Below are 23,579 nucleotides of genomic sequence, written 5' to 3' on the forward strand. Positions count from 1 at the left end.
CTAAAGCAATGGGAATAGGCTGCTGCTCTAATTTACCACACATCTGGTGTATATCAACACCTTTCCTTCCTTCCTCCCTTAGGTCTCTCCATTTTTAGGCTAAATAGAACAGCACTTCCCTGTCCACCCTCTCAAATATATGTATATGTACACTATACTGTTAAGTGTCTACTTATTATCTTAATATAAGAAGATAAATCTTACAAGAAACAAAGTGTATGTAGTTTATTGTATCCACTCAGAAATTCAAAACCATTTGTCTGTGTTTTTGTTTGTCATTTTACAGATTTTCTGGTCTGACTCTGGAGAGCTAGTCTGTATTGCTACCGAGGAGTCATTTTTTATCCTTAAGTATCTGTCAGAAAAAGTCTTGGCTGCACAGGAAACACATGAGGGAGTCACTGAAGATGGCATTGAAGATGCCTTTGAGGTAATTGCTTCAGCACAACTACAGCTTTGTTTTTAAGTGATTCATGATCTTATAACAACTTCACTCATTTTAACATTTTATTATAAATTAAGTTTGGGGAAACTAAGCATTTAAGGAGTTAGGGTAAAATGTGAAAATTAAAATTGTGGCTCAAAGATCAAGGTCTGAAAGTTTGTTTAAAAGAACTTTGCGCTTTGATTTTAGGAAATCCTTAGACTAACCTTGTTATCTTTCAGTAAAGAAATTAGAAGGTGTTTTGGTCTTAAGACAATTTTGTGAGAATGAGTTAATGAGATCTCAAATGGTAAAGATAAATCATCCACTGAAGAGATGTCCTGGAGTATTTTATGAAATACTTTTATTATGCCAGTTTCTTGCGTGTTAGGAATTTAGATCAACACTTTTTAGATCACAGCTTTGACACAAGATTCTACTTTACAAATACTCATCCAGGATTCTGTCCTTTAGGAAGAAAGAAGATAGAAATTCCAAGGATAGATTTTCTTTCTTGAAATCGTATTTTGCTTTGCATTCCTTATTCTACCTTAACACCCTAAATTATATTATTTTATGTTATTGACAGGATTTCTAATGCTGATCAAGGTAGTAATAGGCTTTCTTTTCTTTCTGTAGGTTCTTGGTGAGATTCAGGAAATTGTGAAAACAGGGCTGTGGGTAGGCGATTGCTTCATTTACACAAGTTCTGTGAACAGATTAAATTATTATGTTGGAGGAGAAATAGTCACCATCGCCCACTTGGACAGGTAGCTGAGTAACATTTTGCTTTTGTCTTGGAGGGAGGGAGGGAAGGAAGAGAGGGAGACAGAGAGAGAGGGAGAAAGTATTTATCTACTGATTTGAGCTTACTTCTAAATTAGTTTGTTTCTAATATAGGACGATGTATCTCCTGGGCTATATTCCTAAAGACAACAGGCTTTATCTGGGGGATAAAGAACTGAACATCGTTAGCTACTCACTGCTAGTTTCAGTGCTGGAATACCAGACAGCTGTCATGCGGAGGGACTTCAGCATGGCTGATAAAGTCCTTCCTACCATTCCGAAAGAACAGAGGACCAGAGTTGCACACTTTTTGGAAAAGCAGGTAAGAGTGTGTTGTTTATTTTTGTGCGTCTTTTAAAACCAGCAATTTGAAATAATATTGCTATGAATTTGAAAAACTTTCTCTCAATTGCCATTGATTTCTTTATGGCAGTGGAGTTTCTCCTGTAAATCTAAGTCACTTATGTTCTTCCTTCTCCTTTCTCAATGTCCTTGATACCCCTTTGAAAATTTTGGAGGTGATTATCAGTTTTCCCTTTCTGTTGACTTCTTTTCCATTCTATCAATATTTTCATTTCTGTGCTGCATTTTTCTATCTTAGCTGGCTTTATTATTTTTAGTGTGGTAAAATACAGATAACATAAAATTTGCCATTAGTGATATGCCTTTTTCTTAATGTATTTTTTAATTAAAGTTATATGTGCACGATGTATAAAGTTTTACAAGGCTTAAGAAAACAGCCCATCCTTCTCTCTCATTTCTGCTCCATAAAGGTAATTACTTCTAAATCTTTTAGCTCACTCTCTTGGAATTTATTTCCACATCTAAATAACATGCTTATATGGCTATTTCTCAGCCTTAGGCATTTCTTGTGACAGAGATGAAGATTTACCTTTCTTTCACCCACCTGCTTCTACCATAGATCTGTCACTTTCCTATTCCCTTATCCTCCCAATAGTTATATCACAATTTTGATTAGATCAGTATTTGATGTTTGCATTATTATGGCTATATAAACACCATTCACAGCTGACACATGTTGTGTATAACTTTCCTATAGTTTTTTGTTTTTCCTGGAGTTAATAATTGTCTTTCTTTTTTTTTTTTTTATGAACTTATTGGTATTCTCCCAATTCCTTGAATTCTCCTTTTAATATGTTTAATCTGCTTTAGTCTGAACTGGTGTTTTTGCTCTCATCATGGATATTCCCCATTTACCATCATGTTGAGGCTCCTCCTTTGCCTCTTTTTTGAGTTGGAGCTGTTGTTCCCTGTGTCCCCTGTCTTCCTTCCTGGTTTATACCCTCATTTTGCTGGAGCTTGTCCTTCAGTAGTTTCCCAAGGAAAAGGTTATTAATGGAAAATAAATTTGTGAACTTGATTACCTGAAAGTGCTATTGTTCTAAAACTTATTCGACCATTTAACCAAATATAGAATTCTAGGTTGGAGGTAATTTTCTCTCAGAGTTTTAAAGACATCTTCCTTTTTGCCTTCTAGCTTCTAGTTATTATTGAAGTCTAAAGCCATTTATAATCCTGATTCTTGGTGCCTGATTTATCTTTTCTTTCTGGAAGCTTTCTTTAGATCTTGTTCCTGTTGTTCTGAGATATCATGATGGGCCTTCAAAGGAGTAAATTATAATTCATTCCACTGGGTATTTGATGAACTCTTGTAATTGGAAACTCATGTCCTTCATTTTTGAGAGTTTTAAAAATTAATTTCTTTAATTATTTCCTTCCTTTGTCTTCTGTAGTCTTTCTTTGTAGAATTGTTATTCAAATGTTGGACCTCCTGAACTGGTTTTCTCATTTTGTTATTCCTGGACTTTTTAAATCTTGTTTATGGGTGAAAGTGTCTCTTCTCTCTCTGAGGAGATGAATGATAGCTTTTTGTTGTTGTTGTGAAGTTTTCTTTTTCCCCGTTAGCGGTCCCCAACCTTTTTGACACCAGGGACCAGTGCTCCTATGAGAATGTAATGCCTGATGATCTGAGGTAGAGCTGAGGTGGTGATGCTGTAGTGCTGGAGAGCGGCTGCAAATACAGATGAAGCTTGCTCGCTTGCCTTCCTGCTGCGTACCTCTTGCTGTGCAGCCCGGTTCCTAAGAAGCCATGGACTGGTACTGGTCTGTGGCCTGGGGGTTGGGGACCCCTGCACATGGTAGGCTTCCTTCAAGTCGCTGTTATTGGTTCATTTTGATCTCTTATTTTTCCTGTTAGAGATTTTCCTCAGGTATCTGATGATCCTTGGGCACTCATTTAAGAGTGGAGGTCCAAGAAGCAGATCAAAAGGTCTGAGTTTGTGGATGGACTTGTTGGGTATGGACTTAAATATGTGATGTGGCTGGGCTATTTATTTGATTGGGGAACCTCAGTGTCAGTGTCTTCATCTAACGAATTTAATGACTCTTCATCTGTTCATTTAATGAATTTCCTGAGCACTTAACAGTACACCAGGCAGTATTCTAACTGGCATATAGCCCTCACTGACATTTTGGTATTTTTAAGTCATACCCCTTGGGCTGGTTAGTTTACAGAGAAGCTCCCCAATCACCTTCATTCTAGGGGCTGAGTAGAAAACAGCTTTGTCTCAGTATGTAGTATTTCATTTAGACTCAACATCCATTCTCATAATCTGTTTTACTTTTGATACTCAGTACTTCAAGTTTTCAAGGTATCCCTCAAACTGAAAGCCCTCTAGTTACCCTCTCCAAAGAACAAACCTCCTGTCTTCTATGAGTTCCGAGGGGTGTGAGGGAGATGAATGGGGACCTGGGGCATCTCACTGTTTCTCATGCAGACTTTCAGGCAGTTTCGTTTGTTTTAGCATGACCCTTCACGAGACACCTTTGGGGATTCTGAGGTGGGTGAATCAGATTGTTTCTATGCTGTCTTCACTCCTGATTTAGAATTAGTTTTTTCTAGTGTTTTAACTCAATGTTTATACTCCACCAGCTTCCAAAATTTTTCTACTGTTGTCTCCTCTGCCTTTCTGTGTATTCTTAGGAGTTTATGCCTTAAAAAAAGAATCTCTTTAGTGTCATTTCAGTGGGGATTTGGGGGAAAAGAGTGTATTTAGTCCAATTTCATCTGCTTTGTCCTTGCCTGTATCTGACTAGTTTCATAGATCGTCCATCCTCCACTCTTAGATAATGTGCTGTCTATATCAGTGCTAGAGAAGAAAAGGAATAATGCAGATTATTCAGAATTCCTTGTTTACATTGTACTTATGGGCGAATGGGGGGAGGGGCAGCTGTATAGTCTGGAAAGTTAAAACTTGTTTTAAACATGTTGATAGAGCCATCCTGAAGATCTACCTGGATAGAACTTGGAAAACTGTCCAGCTTCTCCTCACTGACCACCCCATAACTGAGCATTCTTCAGTGTGAGGAAGTCTGAGCTTTTTGTTTAATACACCACATCCCTAGAGCTGTAAGAACTTGCCCACAGGGCAGACTTCACCACTACTATTTGTCTTAGGAGAGAAGCTAATTTAGAAATTACAGTAGTTGGTTTAGAAGCCTGTTTCTGATGACTCTGGAGTAGTAGAACATGGAAAGGAATACTTATGAATATACTGGAATGAGACCAACAATAAAGACATAGGTAATGACACCCCATCAACGTCAGGACCTGAAAGCAAATGTTTGCTAAGTAACCTACAGATGATAGAAGGTTTTACATTTGAATTCCTTTTCTTTGAGGGACTGAACTAGATAATCTCTTAAGGCCCAATTTACTGAGATTACAGACATCTAGGTCTACACTACTGTCTTTTTTTGAAATGACTGTTGTTCAGTCATCTCTCTAAAATCCTTTTTGACATTTCTATTTGCTTTTATATTTCTAATTTTACTAGTTGCTGTTTTATTTGAGTTTATCTAGCATTGGTCAACTTCCACTGCTTAACAGGATCATGTGACTGAATTTTGTCTGCTGGGGTTCTTATCAGTTAATTTTAATGACTCAATTTTTCTCTGTCTTCTCATTGAAATATTTTGTTATCTGTTACTTTTGATTTAAGTAATGAGAAATGGATTTGCTGTGTGCATGTGTGTGCACTCTGTATGTACAGACTACACACATTTTTATAAACATGAATACACACATATATATATAATTTTAAATCTGTTTAGGGCTTCAAGCAGCAAGCTCTTACAGTATCCACAGATCCTGAGCATCGCTTTGAACTTGCTCTTCAGCTTGGAGAACTAAAAATTGCATACCAATTAGCAGTGGAAGCAGAGGTATGTAATAATAAGAGATAGAAAGGTTAACAGGTTCTCCTGTATGTTTAGGATAAGTTGTGTTAAAGTTTTCTGAAATGCAAATTAGTGACTCATTTTGGTGAGGTTATTGCCTCTCTTTGGTCTTGTGAAGAAATGTATTCTACAAATGACAGATAGTATTTATTGTTAAATATTTAAGGACATAAGAAACAATTTTCTAATCTTTCAAAAAAATGGTATTAAATCACTCCTTAAAATTGCAATCTTAATTAGCTTAAAACTCCGATTAGATGGCTTTACTTGCAGTTTCACTATGTCATTACAAAATAAAAATGAGTTGATTATTCATGCATCATTAAAATTGATTTGTGTTTGAATTAATTTTATGTGAATAATTTCCATTTCTTCATAGATTTTGTCATTCCTTTTTTATTTTGATTGATAGAATGAGCTTAACAAGCACAGCTCAACATATATCTATTCCCCATTGTCAGCACAGTAATGTTCAGGTTAAGAGAATAATGTTGATGTTGGAAATTCAAATGTTTATCTCCAAAGACATTTTAACTTGGCAACTCTTTCTTACAGTCAGAACAGAAATGGAAACAACTTGCCGAGCTTGCCATCAGTAAATGTCAGTTCGGCCTGGCCCAGGAGTGCCTGCACCATGCCCAGGATTATGGCGGTCTGTTGCTATTGGCCACTGCTTCTGGAAATGCTAGTATGGTGAACAAGCTAGCAGAGGGTGCGGAGAGAGATGGCAAGAATAATGTGGCATTCATGAGCTACTTTTTACAGGGCAAGTAAGTATTAATCCAGGGTCTAAAAGAGGTGGGCATAGTAATTAAAAGCACTTATTGCTGCACTGACTTTGAGGGGTGGTTTTGAAGAGCAATGTGAATAATGAACCCTAGAGAGAGAACTGATGCCTAGCCTAATGGTGTTGCTAGTGGGGCACTCAAAAAGGACAGTGCTACCTTGGTGGCATTCATTCACCTTCAGCAAAGATGCCAGTGGCACATTTGGTATGAATGAGGAAAACTGAGGGAGACTCAACGGGGAGAAATTTCTCGGCTCTACCACTTACAGCAGGAGGCTATCTGCAGTGTTTCAGTTGGTACCTGAATGACAGATTTTTACCCAAATTGGATAATTTTGATCTGTTCGTGGCAAGAATAGAGAGAGATGAGGGTACATTTCTTCTAGCTTTCAGTCCAACTGTAAAGCATAAAAATGTCATATTTTTACAAGTCTAGTGGTACAGACCAAATCATTTCAACGTTAATTGACCATGTTATAAAACAAAGTATTCATTAACCTTGTCCTACATGCTTTTTAAACCCCACACTTTATTATAAACTTTGGATATACACCCCAATATATGGTTTATATTTACTTATATACCTTTTCATATTTATAATATTTATATATTTTATATTTATACATAATATATAAATTTATATATCTGTAAGAACAGGTCCACTATTCCTTACCTGTAATTCAAAAGCCCAAAAGTATTCTGAAAATAGTTTTTTTGTAACCTGATGGCAAAACCTGACCTGATTCTGAAGTACTCTTGCTTTTATGCCAGTTGGTATATCTTTATCACATGTAGTATTTATGTTATTGTAGATTATTAATACTTAACTGCTATTTGAAGCTGATGGTGTTAGGTGATGTATAGTATATGTACTGTATTACCTCTCTAAAATACAAAAAATTCTGAATTCTAAAACACATTCCCCACTTTGTATTAAATTTACAAAGAAAAAAAATTAAAAAAAAAAATGCTTGGATATTTCCCTACTGGACACCACTGGATTGTCCAGTACAGTCCATGTTAGAGACACTGCTCTCCATATTCCCACTTGTGAACTTGTTTCTATTCCCATACCTCCTGAAGGCTTTAAAAGATGTTCGCTCATCTATGCTGCCTTGTCTTGAAAAGCCCCTTTAGGTTCTTAGGACTTGTTAAAATCAGTTAAGGAGATTGAAAATGGTCACAAAAGCTGTCTTTACTCTTCTGGAGCCTATTGATTATGTAATATACTGGTGATGACAAGTTGATGGCTCAGTGACAGAAATGAGGTGTACGTGTGGGAGTTGGGGAGGGAATGCTGACTTTGCAACACTAAATCCACATTTCTTTAATGTGTTAAGTGCCAGCGTTATAGTGTTTATTCTCGGTTAACAGTGCCTTTTTAATTTTTAGGCTTGATGCTTGCCTGGAGCTCTTGATTAGAACTGGACGACTGCCAGAAGCTGCCTTCCTGGCCCGGACTTACTTACCCAGTCAGGTTTCAAGGTACAGACTTTTAATTTTAAGGAAGAAGTGTTTCAAATAAAAACAGCTCACTTATTCAGTCTCCTATTTGTTCCATGATATCTATACTAGGGTGGTGAAACTCTGGAGAGAAAATCTCTCAAAAGTCAATCAGAAAGCAGCAGAATCCCTTGCTGATCCAACAGAGTATGAAAACCTTTTTCCTGGACTAAAAGAAGCCTTTGTTGTTGAAGAATGGGTGAAGGAAACACATGCTGATCTGTGGCCAGCCAAACAATACCCACTTGTCACGGTGAGTGACCAGGTGCCAGGCCTCATTTAGTATGACTACAGGGTGAAAATGTATTCACAACTTAAGTTTTTGAACTGTAATACATACTTTATTATTGGATTAAGAGCTCTTATCTGGGATTTAGACCAGAGTCATAGATGAATTATGACTTCAAAGTATTTCGTTTTATTATCTGATAGCCAAATGAAGAAAGAAATGTTATGGAAGAGGCAAAAGGCTTTCAGTCCTCAAAATCTGCAGCTCAACAGGTCAGTAAAATACTACATGAGATAATCTGGTTGAGATTTGTTGATTTTAAGTACCATCTCCCATATCCTAATCCTGATCAGCCTTCCCATGGGGAAAACTTCAGATTGCTTGAACAAATTTCTTTTTCTTTATCCCCACTTGTGCTTTTAGGAACTTGATGGGAAACTGTCTCCTACCCCGGTTATCATGGCCTCCCAAACAGGCAACAAAGAAGAAAAGGTACCACCATCATTCCCAAACTTCCCATTAGAATGCCAGCCTCACCCCTTCCTCCCCATGAATATCTACAGGATGCACATGCCTCTGCCTATTTTAAACGGGTGTAATCAGTTTCAGAGCAGGGGATTTGAAATGGGACGATACCCTTTTTGACTGGTTACAGACATGCCTCATTTTATTATGCTTCACTTTACTGCGCTTTGCAGATACTGCATTTTTTACAAATTGGAAGTAAGACTACCCCGCCCTCACATCTGACAAAAAGATAACATCACTGACGGCTTAGATGCTGGTTAGCATTTTTTAGCAAATAAAGTATTTTTTTTAACTAAGGTATATACATCGTTTAGACATAATGCTATTGTGTACTTAATAGACTATAGTATAGTTTAAACACAACTTTTATATGTACTGGGAAACCAAAAATTGGTGTGACTCGCTTTATTGAGCTGTTCACTTTATTGCAGTGGTCTGGAACTGAGCCCACAATGTCTCCGAGGTGTGCCTATATTATTTTAGTTTCCTTTGGATCATCAATCAGAGATAACTTTTCTTAAACAGTACTATATTACTCACCCTCTTCCCTTCCGTTGTAGAGTTTACTCGAACTGGAAGTAGATTTGGATAATTTGGAGTTAGAAGATATTGACACAACAGATATCAACCTGGATGAAGATATTTTGGATGATTGAATGTAATGTTTCCCATTTACTTGACTAGACAGATAATTATTATGGACAGATACTGATCATCACTCTGACCAGTGTTTTGGACTCTGAAAAACTCCTTAGATTTTTATATGTAAATGCTCTGGAATGTAGCTCACTGGAATGTAGTACCCTCCTTGTCTCAGAACTTTATGTGCAGCATCTAAATCACTGTGCTTCCTTGTTAACTAAAACAGACGTGGGCTTTGATTTTTTTTCCATACTGTCATTATACCGTATTTCATAAAGCCTTTTGAATTAATGAAGATACTTCAAAGTTTCCTTTGTAAACAAACAATGAAAATAGGCTTCTAGTTTTAGAAGGCTGAGCCAGAACCACACCTCACCCTACAGATCAGCCCATGTTCTTTTCTTTACATCATTAAATCATAATTTTCACATATCATCAACCACATTTGTCTTAGAACTGAATACTTATACTGTAATTCTCTGAACTTTTTCTTGATCTCATTGCATTATTCCCTTCAATTTATGTGGCTTGGGTTCTTATGCCTTGCCCTGATTTGTTCTAGTAGCTACCTGTTTCTGGAATCTGGGCCTGAAACCTGGGCTCTGTGTAAATTACAGATTGGCCTATTTCGTAACACAGAGGTTCTCCCGCTGCCCCCCACACTGCATTTACCTAATGTGATTAGAAAAATTAATATCCAGACTCTCAGATAACACTTCTCAATTATCCCCTTGTAGCCTGGGAAAGTGGGTGGGGTAATAAGTTTTTTTTTTTTATATTTCTGTTAGGGGTACTATTTGGAACTTTAAAAACTTTTATAGGGAACTCCAAATCAGTACCTTTTAATTTTGACATTTTTAAACAAACAGAGAAAGCTAGTTAGCATTTCATAAAATGAAATTTATTTAAAAAATTTTTTCAGGAAGTTGCAGAATGGCTAATAAATGCTTCTTGATATGCTTGCAGTGTTAACTCTATATATGCTCCCTTCTGTGCTTCTGTTTTTGCAAAGACCTGTTTAAATTTGAAAAAAAAAATTTTTTAAAGCAATAGAATATATACTGTTTATAAAGTTTTTAGTTTTGAGATATCATTAACATTTCTGTAGTAGCAAAGAAAAGTACCAATTGAAAAGTCTTCCAAATTTCACAATAGTTTTCTGATTATAAAGCAATAAGCATATACTATAGGGACAAGAACAGCATCCAGTATAGTTCATGCAGTACTAATCCCTAACACTTGCACCTCCTGCTAGATCAAAATGAGAAAACCACTAGGTTCAAGAGAAATCCAGAAGATGAGAGTTAGCAAACTAATTTTATACCTTAAAGAATATTTTCTCCAAAAGCATTTTGTTTTATCTGGCTTATGGAAAATCGGTATTAACACTATAGTTTCTCTCTACTCCTCTAAGGGTGTCATCACTGTCATTTTTAACCTTAGAAAGCTTTATAACTGCCTTGCAGATATATAAATCCAGAAAACCACATCTGTTCTGAGCAGTAGAAGAGAAGTATACAATGATCTCCTCTTCCTGAAAGTCATCTCTCCTCTCAACATTTACAGAGAAATCTGTGTGAGCCCATGGTTTTGAGAGCTATGCAGTTCAAAACAATGCAACTAAGGCTTGGTAATATATAAGCACCACCCTCTCCCCTTCTGGACACCAAAGATGAGACCACAGTGAAGGACAGGAAGCCACACTGGCGACACGTGCCACCTAGTCCTCCACCATGCCCTGCTGGTGACTTGATCACCTCAGATGCCAGTACTCCAAAGAACAAGAGGGCTGCTGCCCCACTATCTGACCTTCTTGGGCTGCAGCTGCATCTCCCTTACCTCCATCACACTGCATCTCTTTATACTGTCCAGGATGAAGAAATAAGGGGGCTCTAATCACTGTTTCAAGACTACAAATCTGTTTAGGTACCATTAAATATGACCCACTTCAGAATTCTTAACTCAGTTATCACCACACAACAGCCAATGTGGGAAAAGTCCCTTTACCTTAATTAAATGTAATCCCTCAGCAGCCTGCTCCTTGGCCTCTTGAGCTGACTGGCCATCTGGATGGAGGATGTGATATAGCTGGACCAAGCTGGTGGCATCATCCACTCTACAGAGTGAAAGAGTTTACTGTTAAGAGTTTACTATTCTCTTCATTTGCTTCACAGTCCTACAAAAAGGTGTGCCAACTTAAAACTAAATTACATTTTGAACTTTCCTTGGGCCAGAAAAAAATTTTTTAAAGTCTTCAGTTTTATATTTTCAAATGCATTTTCAGGTAGATGGTTAATTTAGGCTTTATACCAACTCTGTTGTAGGTAGGGCAGGAGTCACTACAGGCAGTGCCCAATTCATGAAAGTGAATATATTCTAAAAATGGCTATATTTTTTAAACAGCATCATTTCTCATAGAAACAGCATTCCTAATGGTAGGTGATTTCCAGGTCAGCCCACCTCACCAGCAGATAATAATGTCATCCAACTCAGAGGGCAGGAATATACCTTCATCTTACATAAGCCAGAGGCCGGTGGTCATGGGTATGTTCAAAGCCACTTGCCTTTAAAGTATTAGCAGTGACATCTAACAAATCTTCATCAAGCCTAGAGGCTACATGCCTCTACAAGAAGCTTCCTAGGAGTCCAAGGAAAGACTTCCAGGCCACCTGTCTATTCACCAGAACCCATTTGTAAAAATTAGTATCTTAGTGAAGCAAATTTGAAATTACAAACATCAGACAGAAGGAAAGCCAGGTTATACTTCAGCAATCAAATTTTAGTGTCACAACTATCTATGATGAAGCCAGAATAAGAATTCAATTTTGGTTTGTACTTAAACATTTTTAGAAACCTACAATTTTAATCAACATTAAAACTTCCCTACCCTTCCCCAAGCCACTAATCACTATCTTCTCACATAGTCAACACTTCCTTACCATTTTCCACCTCAAAGCTGAGGGAATATTTTAAAAATAACCCTTCTAAAATACTGTGCTTTTGAGGTTCTGTATGCACTTAGTAAGCTACCAACTTCTAGTTGTCAGGTGGAGGAGTGAGGACACCTTTATTCAGCTATCGCTCTTAGATGTTCCGTAATTTTCTATTACCTAAGCTAGGGGATAAAGAGTGGGGTGACGTGGGAGTAGGTAAAGAATTTCTCAAGCCATGGTGACTTTAGAGAATGTTCTGGGTTTATCCCAAGGCCTATCCGTCCTAAAGGTCATCCCTTTAGGGGGAACAGAAAAACCAGACCCAATATGGTAAAACATTCTAGGGGAAAAAAATTCAAAAATGTTCCTTGTAAATCTCTTGTGCTTGTTATAATCTAACAGAGTCCAATCAATGTGGCAACAAAATATCTTCTCAAATAAAAGATAAGATTCCCTTTAGAGCTTAGGCATGTGGCCCCATAAAGAGCTTAATTGTGTTTCTGTTTATCGGAATCACGTTTAGGGCTTCATTACATTCACGCTAAAGTATATTCCCTACATCTCAACAATTTAGCTTCACTTCCAGCCCACACTTGAAATTAAGAGCAAATAAATTTACATTTTCAAAAGATTTTAAAAGACTCAATTCAAAACCATCAGTGGGATTTGAGTCTGAAATGTCTGTAGAATCCCAATTCCGGCCTGGGCTCCAGTGAGGACGTGCACCCTCTCGTGTCTAACCTGGGATTTGCAGCAAGCAGTCCAGTTCACAATTGCAGGAACAGTTTTACTTCAGCAGAGCAGGAAAGGTTAACTCAGTTAACCCCCCAGTATGCAAATAAACTGCTTCAGATGTAAAGCTTACATGCCACTGAATATTACTATATTATTACATATTAGTACACCTCAATAAAGAACTTTTTCAAAGTTATACATTTCTGTGTTCCTCTAATTTCTTACCCCACAAAAATTAATTTTTACAGTAAAATAATTTCAGAATGACTGCATTTGAGAAATGAAGAAAATTCATTCACAGGTGATGTCAATGCTAATGCACCTAAAAGCAAATCACTTTCGAGCATCCTCATGACCACCAGCCAGCCCCCTTCTTATGTGGGATGAAGGTATATTCCTGCCCTCTGAATTGGGTTACACTACATGCTAGTGAAGTGGGCGGGCTGGAAATCACCTACCAATAGGAATGCTGCTTCTATGAGAAATGATGCTCTGTTTCCAAACATGGGCTATACTTCAACAATGCCCATGGGACCTTCTAGTTACAAATGTCTTGCCTTTGTAGAATGGTTCAGATTATATGGTGGATACTCAAGTCAAAATTTACAGTCTGAAGGTGGCAATAATCACAAAACTCTCTTGTAGTTCACGCTTCTGAGTCAGTCAAGCAAGGGCTTTCTGTAGGAAGTTGACTTTCTTATTACAACCATGCTGGTTTTTTCCCCTTGTCATTTTGGCCTTTCTAACCCAATTAATAAAAAGATACTCAAAAACAATTTTCAGTTTTATCACAAGTTGTAAAGTACACTATTTCTGCTAAAAGGCTGGGAGCATACCAGCCTACATGCTAAAATACAACAGACATTCTGTGTTTCATGCAAGTTTGAAAAAAACTAACCTTTTCACAATGCCTTAAAATCTTGCAAAAAGGAATATCAAAAACAAGAATATTTTCATAAATGATGACTTTTACTAAAATACCCTAGAAATAGTCCTACCAGAAAACAAGCACCCCATCCCCACCCCGAGCTACATCAACTTCTTTACATTTCCTATTTAATCCCCTTTGAATATCGGGAAGGTTCACTGATACCCAGAAGCACTGGCAAGGCCTGGGATAAGTCAATACCCTGGGTATACCATACAGAGCCAAAGCCACGTACCCTTTCAAAGAATCTAGTTCTGCTCACACATCACAAAAGCAAAGACTGAGAAAAATGGGTTATGCTGAAAGAACGATGCATAAATAAACTTAGGTAAATAAAAGCTATCACTGGACAGTACGCTGTCATCAATGGAAAAATAACATAGCTTAAATACAGACTTAATGTAATAATAATGATTACAAAGATCATACTTACAAATCTCTCTGAATTTGGTCAATCAGTAAACCATCTATCATTTTCTTATTTACAAAATACCAAGCCATTCCACCAAAGTGTCTTGTTGAACGTAAAAGGTCATATTTTCCATGTTTATCTATATCTTCATAGGTCTGATGATGAACCTATCCACATAAAATGCAATTTTTCAAATACACAAAAATAAAAAGTAAGCGGCATTATCAGATAAACATTTACTTGCACGAGTGCTGTTCAAGAAAGTGTCAGTAAAACCAGATCTACTTATACCTTCCTCCACTATCATTAACCAGTAGGTATGATTGAGACCAATCCTCTACTGTAGAAGCATATGGCAGCCTGGAAAAAGTTTACCAAATACAGCCAGATCAATTACTTTTCAGCAGCCAAATACCTATCATATACAGACCACTGAAAATAATGGACCACCATTTCTTGGTACCTGGAGGGGGAATCAAGAATATTCTTTCACTCCTCCCCATTCCCTCTATTTCGTCAACTACCCTATGCCACCGACTACTCCATTCCATTTCATTAACTAATGTTCTTTTAGTTCTCCAACCAAATTGATCTTCTTAAATGAGGACTCTGATGAGGGAGGGTAGTGTTCAAAGACTTTCAAAGGCCTGCTTATTTAAGTCCAGATTCTTCAGCCTAGCATCTGAGGTCACCTGTGATAGGGCCCTATCTACCCTTCTAGTATAATCCCGAACCACCCCCTGTATATACATTGCATATATAAGCAAACCAGGTGACTGGCCATTTCTCAAGCATACTTTGTTGTGTGTCCTGTCTGTACATACTATCCATTCTACCTGAAATACCTCTCTTCACCCAATTCCATCTGCCACAACTTTCCCTGACCTTTTAGAACTCTTAAGATCTCTACAAAGCCTTTCCTGAGAGCACCTGGTAACTTCTTAGTACCTAATATATGGACCTAAAGGTGATAATTATCTGTATACTTATATAGTACCCTTCACCACAATCATTTCTGGACAGCAAGCTTTGAGACAGCACACCCTGTCCTAGTCATATGATCACCTATACTATCCACAATACTCCCTTACACAGAAATTACTACATGATTACTTATTAAATTGAATTGTAAGACACATGCTGCATTTTGGTAAATTTTCGTAAGTAACTTTGTTCCTGTATGGTAAATTGAAAAAAAGAACAGGCTTTGCCATCAAATTAGGGTCCTAACTCTACCACTTATTAGCGGTGCAGCTTTCAGCAAGCGACTGACTCAACTCTCCAAGCTTAAATTCTCTCATCCATAACTCAAGGGTTATTGTGAGCATAAAATATCTATCTGGTATACAGGTCCTCAATAGGTATTCAGGTTATTTCCCTTCTCGGCCCCCTGTATCAAAGCTTACAACCTACCTTATTGTGCTACATTAAAAAATCTTATTCAACCATACTTTAGAAATTATAAAAATATACTCACTTTGATATATTCAGCAGAATCTGGCTCAAACTGGGCAACGCAAAGGTTGAGGACATCAACATGCCGGTCCTGGCTGTACAGGGTCTAAAACCACACAGCAGAGTTGAAATTAGACCTGTCCTGACACCATGGCAAACCTGCCCATCCACATACAGGCCTGTCCATCTACATAAAAGGCACATCTGCGCCCATCAAGAGGTATGCAGATATAACACTGGCTTTGTAACGGTCACACATGAATTCAAATCCCAGCTACGAGATAGATAACCTAGTTATTAGAAATTTCTATCTGTGTTTATCAAAGCAAAATGCCTGCAGGACCAGAGCCAACTGTTTCAACAAAGAAACCATCACTACTGATTTTATAAAACCAAGTCACCTTACCTGAAGATTTTCTGCCTTGAAAATTATTGGTGTTAAAGTTCTCCGACCTTCTTTTGGGAAATAAACTTGTATCATCCGGTCTCGTTCTTCCCAAGAGGCTTTGCGTAGTGTGCCACTTGGTTCTCTGACGACAATAAAACGCTCCTAAAATAGAAAACATAATCAAGGATGAGTTTGTGAGGACTTATTTTTAGTTCCAGTATCCCATTAAACACCATTATAAGAATAATTTGCAATCAACAATATAAAGTACAACTGGGAAACGCAAATGCAATCATATGTATGATTTAAATTATAATTTTAAATCTCAAAGATACTTCCTCCATTAATCACTGCTGTGCCTCTGACACTCAAAAATCTGAAATAAAAGTATTTACTAAGTGCCAACTATGGTCTTAAAGTGGGTTCAATACATAAAATGGTTCAACTAAAAAAAGCTGATCTGAGACTCATCTAAATGCATTTCAGAGGAAAGAAGGGCTGTAAAACCTTTTTGAACTGAAACATGCCAGTCTCCCCTAAATAGTCTTTACTACTTTGTGATCTACATTTAAAGTCCTGGGGAAATAAGGAACAAATCCAAGAATGTACAGTCTTAATTCCACACCTCTATGATTCCTCATACTGGCATGAAACATAAATGTGTCAGAAAGACTGAGTGACCCATCTGCTTTGGTCTCTTCATTCTTCCAACTGCCAAATCCCAGGCCATGGGGTCACTTCCTCCTCTGAATCCCACCCACTCTTTGTACCACTCAACTGGCAATTTATCATGTGTAAGATTCTTAACACCTCTCAGATATTTAACATTGTTACAGAACTAGAAAATGGCAGAAACTGTGCATTATAATTTTTTGCAACACTCAGAGTGACAACAGAGCTTTGCACATAGCAGATAATTGATATACAACTGATTAACCAGATGGTACTGACTTTTAACTTTTCAGAAATGTAAAAGTGAATACGTTTTGAGGATCTTTTCAGAAACGTAAAAGTGAATACGTTTTGAGGATAACAATTAAAACTTTCATCAAGCACTACAAAAGAAAAAAAATAGGAGATGCCAAAATAACACAATCGTTCCTCAAAATAATGCAATCGTTTTGGTAATTTGAATTCCAACTTCATTTTTCCCTTTCAGGTTGTAGAATGCTCCCACAAACTAGCTTTCAAAGCACTGCAAACACATATTAAAGCACTCCAAAGCAAAAATCCTAACTAAAATGAAACTATGTGATGTGTATACATCAGATATATAGGTGGTTGATGTACAGACATGTACACTGCTCACATCGAATCTTCTAACCATAATCATCTATGATAAAAAGACTAATACAGGGTTGCTCTTTTCCCAATTCTAGCATTATGTAATATTCTACTGCATTTTGTGGGCTAAACTGTAAATTGCTCTCTTTTTACTCTACTTGAAAAGGCTGCAACACGAAACTGATATATTTTATAAGTACCAGTGCTCCTTTGGAACCAATAATGGAGGGAAGAGGAGCTAGAGAATAAAAACTACAACAGAAGTGGTGCTGTCCGAAAATCATCTGGGGAAATCTGCCATTCATAATGCAAATTCTGAAAAATGAACACCTTTTGGGAAGTCTGAGTTTTTGGCATCATCAGAAATTACAGGAAAGAAACACTATCTTCTCAAAGAGCATCAGCTAAGGAAGTCATTCTAGCTTAGGCAGAAAGACTCTCCCTTCTCCCATTGCCTTGAAGATTTTTGCCTACTTGTGGTTTGGGGGTACATTTCTGTCTGTACATCCTTTGATCTGTCTTAGCATACTTTTTGCTTTGTAGCCAGTCTGGAATATACTGTGTCCATAATCTGCAGGAGAAAATGGTAACATGATGTGGGGCTGGTCTGCATTTCTCTTTCTCCTTAAGCTGTATCTTCCAGAAGGGTGTCATCCAAACACAGAAATTCTGGTTGGGAAGATTCAGACACCTGGTCACAGGATGTTGACTCTCATCCCTCAGTCCCATCTCCACATAGTATTTGAAACAAAGATCATTTTGCAATTAGACATATACTCACCCGGTGTGGTATGCTATATGTTATATCAGTAAACACATATTTGGCTGTTTCTGTTCCTTCCAAAATCTTATCTTCAGCTAACACATCATTTATTGGCACTCGCTCTTCAAGAACCGGTGGCATTTTTAATCGTATTTTAGCTGCCTCAACTGCCTGTCTTGTAGCCTAGGGAAACAAAACATTTCTTAAGGAAAGCCACAGTGTTATAGACCAAAGGATCATCTGACAAAAGCAGATACTAATCAGAAATCCTAAAGACTGCAAAGAGAAGCCATAGCCATGAATTAGTGAGTGAAAAGCCAGACTTGGGCTCCTGGGCTCCGGCCTTTGCCTTGTGGTATGAATGAGAGCAACAGGTACAGGCTCAACCATTCTCAAAACAGCCAAGAAATGCTCTGAGACATATCCAGTCTACAAAAGCTCCTTGAAACAGAATAAAGGATTTCATTTATTGGGTGACTGCTATGTGCCAGATATTGTTCAAATACTCTGAATGTATTTGGCCCATAACTACCTTATGAGCTAGATGCTATTATTTTATGGGAGAAAAAACAGAGGCACACAAATGTTAAGTAAATTGCTAGGAAGTAGCAACAGAGATCTGAACCCAGACAACTCAATTAGAGTCTATGTTCTTAACCACTGACCGCGCTGCTCCATGCCATACCATTTAACAGTGGTTACCTGAGAGGTGAAAGGGGACCTTTCACTCTTTATGTGATATACTACTGGATATTTGAATTTTTTGCTATGATTATAAATTACTTTTGAATTAGAAAGAAAGCAGTAAAGCTTCACATATATATATATATCTCAGCGTTTTTTCCACAGCGCTGTGTATCCCGTGTGACTCTAGGAAGATACTGGTGCTTGGAGTAGGATGCTGTTCAGAAGGATCTCATAATCTCCCCAAAGTTTCAGCCTCAAAGCAGCTCACAAGTATTGTTTCTTCAGGAAGGAAGCTGAAGCAGGCCAAAGGAAGGCTGCTCAAGCTGGGTGTGGAACAGCGGAGGCTCTGCTTGGACACCCAGACCTGACCTACGTGTCCCAGTCTGACTAATTTTGGCCATGCTCCCTGCTCCTCTCTGCTTGCCTGCTCACATTTCTTTTCTCAGTTCTGTGGCTGGATCTCCCTCTTTAGTGCCTGTGGAAGAGCAAACATCAGCTTCTAGAGGGGCCTGTGGAAATGTTCTTTAACCCTTTACAGAAAGGTATTCTACCAATATTCTTTCATTCTCATACCTCTTCCAGCTGTGCCTGGGTCATTAGCTTATAGGTTGGTGGCTTCAGTTCTTGTATAGCTGGCTTAAAAACCTTCTGCAAATTCAAGCCTGTCATTTTGATGAGTATGTTTTGGACTTCCTCATCCATAAATGTAGGTTTCTTGATCTCTGAGCTACCAGATTCTGTTAAAATAGATTTTAATAAATAAGATGGTAAAAATGACAAGCCAACAAAACTTCTAAATAGAAAAGTTAAAAATAAGTGATTGATACAATGTCTACCTCAATAAGCATAATGCTAATATCTATGAGAGTCATTCATGCTTTCATTTAAAATTTACTGAACATTCATGATGAAGACACAGTTTCTGCCAAAAAGGAACTCCAAGTGGAGGAAGCAACAAGAAAAAATTAATGTAACAAAATTAATAGTAATAGTTGCTATCCTTTACAGAGTTGTCTCCTATATGCCAGCATTATATACATTTTTCAAGAATGCTTACAACCCACAAAATAAGTATTGATATCCCAATTTTATAAATGAGGATACTGGAGCCTGCCTAAAGACCTAACTATTAAGTGATAGAGCCAGGATTTAAATCAAGGTTTATCTGATTCTAGAGCCTAAACCAATTCCAATCTATCATGGTGCTCCTCAGTATAAGTACTACACGCAAGGGTGGCATGGGGGTGGTGGCGGGGCGGGGGGGGGGGGGAGGTGAGTGACTATAAAAGAAGGAACTAAACATAGCCTGGGAGCATGGTAGAGTATGATAGGGTCAAATATGGCTTGAAGAACCTAAAGAGGGTAGAGAAAAATGGGAAGGACATTCTAGGCTGAGGGTCTACAGCTAGGAAAAAGAGGCCTGGATCACTGGCCATGTAGTATCATGGAAAAGCTTTCAATAGGACAGGAAACCCAGATCTCAGTTCTGCCTCACACAGTTTGCCTAACCTCCATTTCCATTTCTGTTAGGGAAAAAAGCCATTCCTTCCCAGCCACCTCTTCCTCTGCTAGTTCTGTAAATGCTGGGGACCCTCAGGATTCTGACCTATATCCTTCTTTTCTCCCTTCTCACATTCTCGATAGATGATCACCTAGTCTCCTATAACTTTAATTCCATATGCTGGAAACTCTCGAATCTGAATCTCCAGCCAAGATCATCTTCCATCCAAATACCCAATGGACATCTCACATGCACTTCAACATTGCCAAAGCGGACCCCATCAACTTTCTCCTGCCTCACACCTGCTTTTCCTACTATTCCTTATCTTAGCACTATCCAATAGGTCATGTGGGCCGGACACCTTACTTCTTGACTTCTCCTTTACCCTCCACATCTAGCCAACAGCAGCAGTAATAATGGTAATAACAGCTAACATTTGTTAGATATTTACCATGTGCCAGGACTTACCGAGCTAAGTACATCCTTAGCACATTTAATCCTCACAACAACCCCATAAACGCTATGATTATCCTCATTTTACAAAAGAGAATACTGACACCAAACAGGCAGTTATACCTCATAAATCTTTCTTAAATCCTCCACTTCCACTTCCACTACCCTAATCAAAGCCATCCTTATATATTGCCTTAGCCTCCTAACCAGCCTCCCTGACTCCATTCTGACTCCACTTTAAACCATTCTCCACAGACCACCAGAATAATCTCTTAAAAACATAATCTAAACAATAGAAGAGATAATTAACAAAAAAAAGAGTTGGTTCTTTGGAAAGATTAACAAAATTGACAAACCTTTAGCTAGACTAACCAGGAAAAGAGAGAACCCAAATCAACAAAATTATAAATGAAAAAGGAGACATTACAACTGATACCACAGAAATACAAAGGATCATGAGGCTTCTATGAACAACTATATGCCAGCAAATTGGCCAACCTAAAAGAAATGGAAAAATTCTTAGAAACATACGACCTACCAAGACTAAATCAGGAAGAAACAGAAAATCAGAATAGACCAATTACTAGTCAGGAGTTTGAATAAGTAATCAAAAATCTCCCAATGAAGAAATGTCCAGGACCAGATGGCTTTACATGTGAATTTTACCAAACTTTTAAAGCATTAACACCAATCCTTTTCAAATTCTTTCCAAAAATCAGCAAGGAGGAAACACTCCCTAACTCATTTTATAAGGCCAGCATTAACCTGATACCAAAGCCAAAAAGACACCAACAGAAAAGAAAACTACAGGGCAATATCTGATTCTCAGTAAAATATTAGTAAACTGAATTCAGTAGCACATTATAAGATCATTCACCATGATCAAGTGGGTATTATTCTTGGGATGCAAGGATGGTTCAACATAATTGATGTGATACATCACATTCATAGAATGAAAGAAAAAAATCATATGATCACTTGAATGGATGCAGAGAAAGCAGTGGACAAAATTCAACATCCATTCACAAAAAAAATTAACAAATTTGGTATAGAAGGAACATACTTCAACATAATAAAGGCCATATATGACAAACCCACAGCTATCATCATACTCAATGATGGAAGGTTGAAGCCTTTCCTTTAAGATTAGGAACAAGAAAGGGGTACCCACTCTCACCACTCCTATTCAACATAGTACTAAAAGTTCAGAGCAATTAGGGAAGAAAAGAAAAAGCCATCAGGTTGGAAAGGAAGAAGTAAAACTGTCTCTATTTGCATATGACATGATTTTATATAGATAAAATCTTAAAAACTCCACCAAAAAATGTTACATCTAATCAAACAATTCAGTAAAGTTGCAGGATACAAAATAAACGTTAAAAAATCAGTAATGTTTCTATACACTAACAATAAACTTTTTGAAAAAGAAATAAAGATTCCATTTATAACAGCATCAAAAACAATAAACTATCAAGGAGGTGAATGATCTCTATCCTGAAAACTACAAAACACTGACAAAATCAAAGACACAAATAAATGGAAAGGTCTCCTGAGTTCATGGATTGAAAGAATTGGTATTGTTAAAATGTCCATCTACCCAAAGCCATCTATAGAGTCAATGCAATAGAAAAAATAATCCTAAAATGTATATAGAACCACAAAAAAAATCCTGAATAGCCAAAGCAATCCTGAGAAAGAAGAACAAAGCAGGAGGCCTCACACTTCCTATTTCGAGCTATACTATAAAGCTATAGTAATCAAAACAGTATGTTACTGGCATAAAAACAGACACACAGACAAATGGAGAACTGTGAGCCCCAAAATAAACCCACCCAACTAATATGGTCAACTAATATTTGACAAGGGAGGTAAGAATATGAAATAAAAAAAACACTACCTCTTCAGTAAGTGGTGATGGGAAAAAGAATATTCACATGTAAAAGACTGAAACTAGACCTCTATCTTACACCACTCACAAAAATTAACTCGAAATAGATTAAAGACTTAAATGTAAGACCAGAAACCATAAAACTCCTAAAAGAAAATGTACAGGAAAAGCACCCTGACAGTGGTCTTGGCAATCAAACTAAAAAAATCAAACTAAAACACTTCTGCACATACGGAGATGGGAAAAAAATGGTGCATGTGATAGAGGCTGTGTTCGTCTCACTTGCAACCAAATCAAAGTTGTGACAGAAACACAGAGCATACAGCAAAGAAAGTTGCCTGGGACCTAGATGAACAGAAGCACAACAACTAGGGAGAGAAATAATTAATCAACCTGCAACTAGAAGGTAGGAGGGGGCGAAGAATTGAGGCTGCCCGGTCCCGAGGGGCTGAGTGAGACAGAGGCTGTGGCAGGTGCAGATGCCTCTTAAAGGGGCCGTGTCAGCGAGCGGACTTTTGCAGTGACAAACCTGCTCACTCTGAGCACCAGCACCGGGTCCAACTGCATGGAGGACACCAGAGATTTATAGGGGGACACTGAGTTGTCAGAGTGAGAGCTGGAGGCAAGGCTCTCTCCTGGGCAGAAGTGCTGGGGTATTCATTGTTCCTCTGTTGAGCCCTCCACCCCTCCCAGGGTGGGGATTCAACGCCACTATAGCTGAGTCTCATCAAACTGGATAACAGAGGTCACTCCGCCCAGAGGATCCCCTGAAACTCCACCTCCCCCATCTCATGGCCCTACTCAAGCCACATCCAGGTGTGTCCTAGGCGAGTCAGGTGCTCCTTGTGGGGCAGTACCAAGATTCACACTGGTGGCAGCTGGCCTCGGTTTCTGGTGTGGTTTCTTGAGGCAACTCTAAGCACATCTGTGGATTGCTTGCTCAATCTTAACATGTGGCCCCAGAGGAACACAGGCTGGAGCTACACTTGGCCT

The 23,579-nt window shown here is 38.0% G+C and overlaps 2 protein-coding genes across 2 annotated transcripts in view; one reads left to right on the forward strand and one right to left on the reverse strand.

The window, feature by feature from the left end:
* Positions 1-9,458, forward strand: part of COPB2 (coatomer protein complex subunit beta 2) — a 30,783-nt gene extending 21,325 nt beyond the window's left edge. Inside the window, 10 exon segments of the mRNA XM_011357459.2 lie at positions 287-430; positions 1,064-1,194; positions 1,325-1,532; positions 5,345-5,455; positions 6,026-6,240; positions 7,650-7,742; positions 7,833-8,013; positions 8,193-8,261; positions 8,413-8,481; positions 9,078-9,458. Coding sequence (XP_011355761.1) covers positions 287-430; positions 1,064-1,194; positions 1,325-1,532; positions 5,345-5,455; positions 6,026-6,240; positions 7,650-7,742; positions 7,833-8,013; positions 8,193-8,261; positions 8,413-8,481; positions 9,078-9,173 — 1,317 coding nt within the window. The 3' untranslated portion in view covers positions 9,174-9,458.
* A 580-nt stretch (positions 9,459-10,038) lies between these two features.
* MRPS22 (mitochondrial ribosomal protein S22) overlaps positions 10,039-23,579 on the reverse strand; it is a 16,237-nt gene continuing 2,696 nt past the window's right edge. Inside the window, exons 2-8 of the mRNA XM_011357460.2 lie at positions 19,318-19,481; positions 18,076-18,240; positions 16,029-16,172; positions 15,645-15,728; positions 14,189-14,334; positions 11,167-11,275; positions 10,039-10,173 (exon numbers count right to left, since the gene is read on the reverse strand). Of these exons, the coding sequence (XP_011355762.1) occupies positions 10,078-10,173; positions 11,167-11,275; positions 14,189-14,334; positions 15,645-15,728; positions 16,029-16,172; positions 18,076-18,240; positions 19,318-19,481 (908 nt within the window). The 3' untranslated portion in view covers positions 10,039-10,077. The remainder of the gene's footprint in view (positions 10,174-11,166; positions 11,276-14,188; positions 14,335-15,644; positions 15,729-16,028; positions 16,173-18,075; positions 18,241-19,317; positions 19,482-23,579) is intronic.

Source organism: Pteropus vampyrus, unplaced genomic scaffold (genome assembly GCF_000151845.1).
Source record: "Pteropus vampyrus isolate Shadow unplaced genomic scaffold, Pvam_2.0 Scaffold35, whole genome shotgun sequence".
Classification (NCBI taxonomy): Eukaryota; Metazoa; Chordata; class Mammalia; order Chiroptera; family Pteropodidae; genus Pteropus; species Pteropus vampyrus.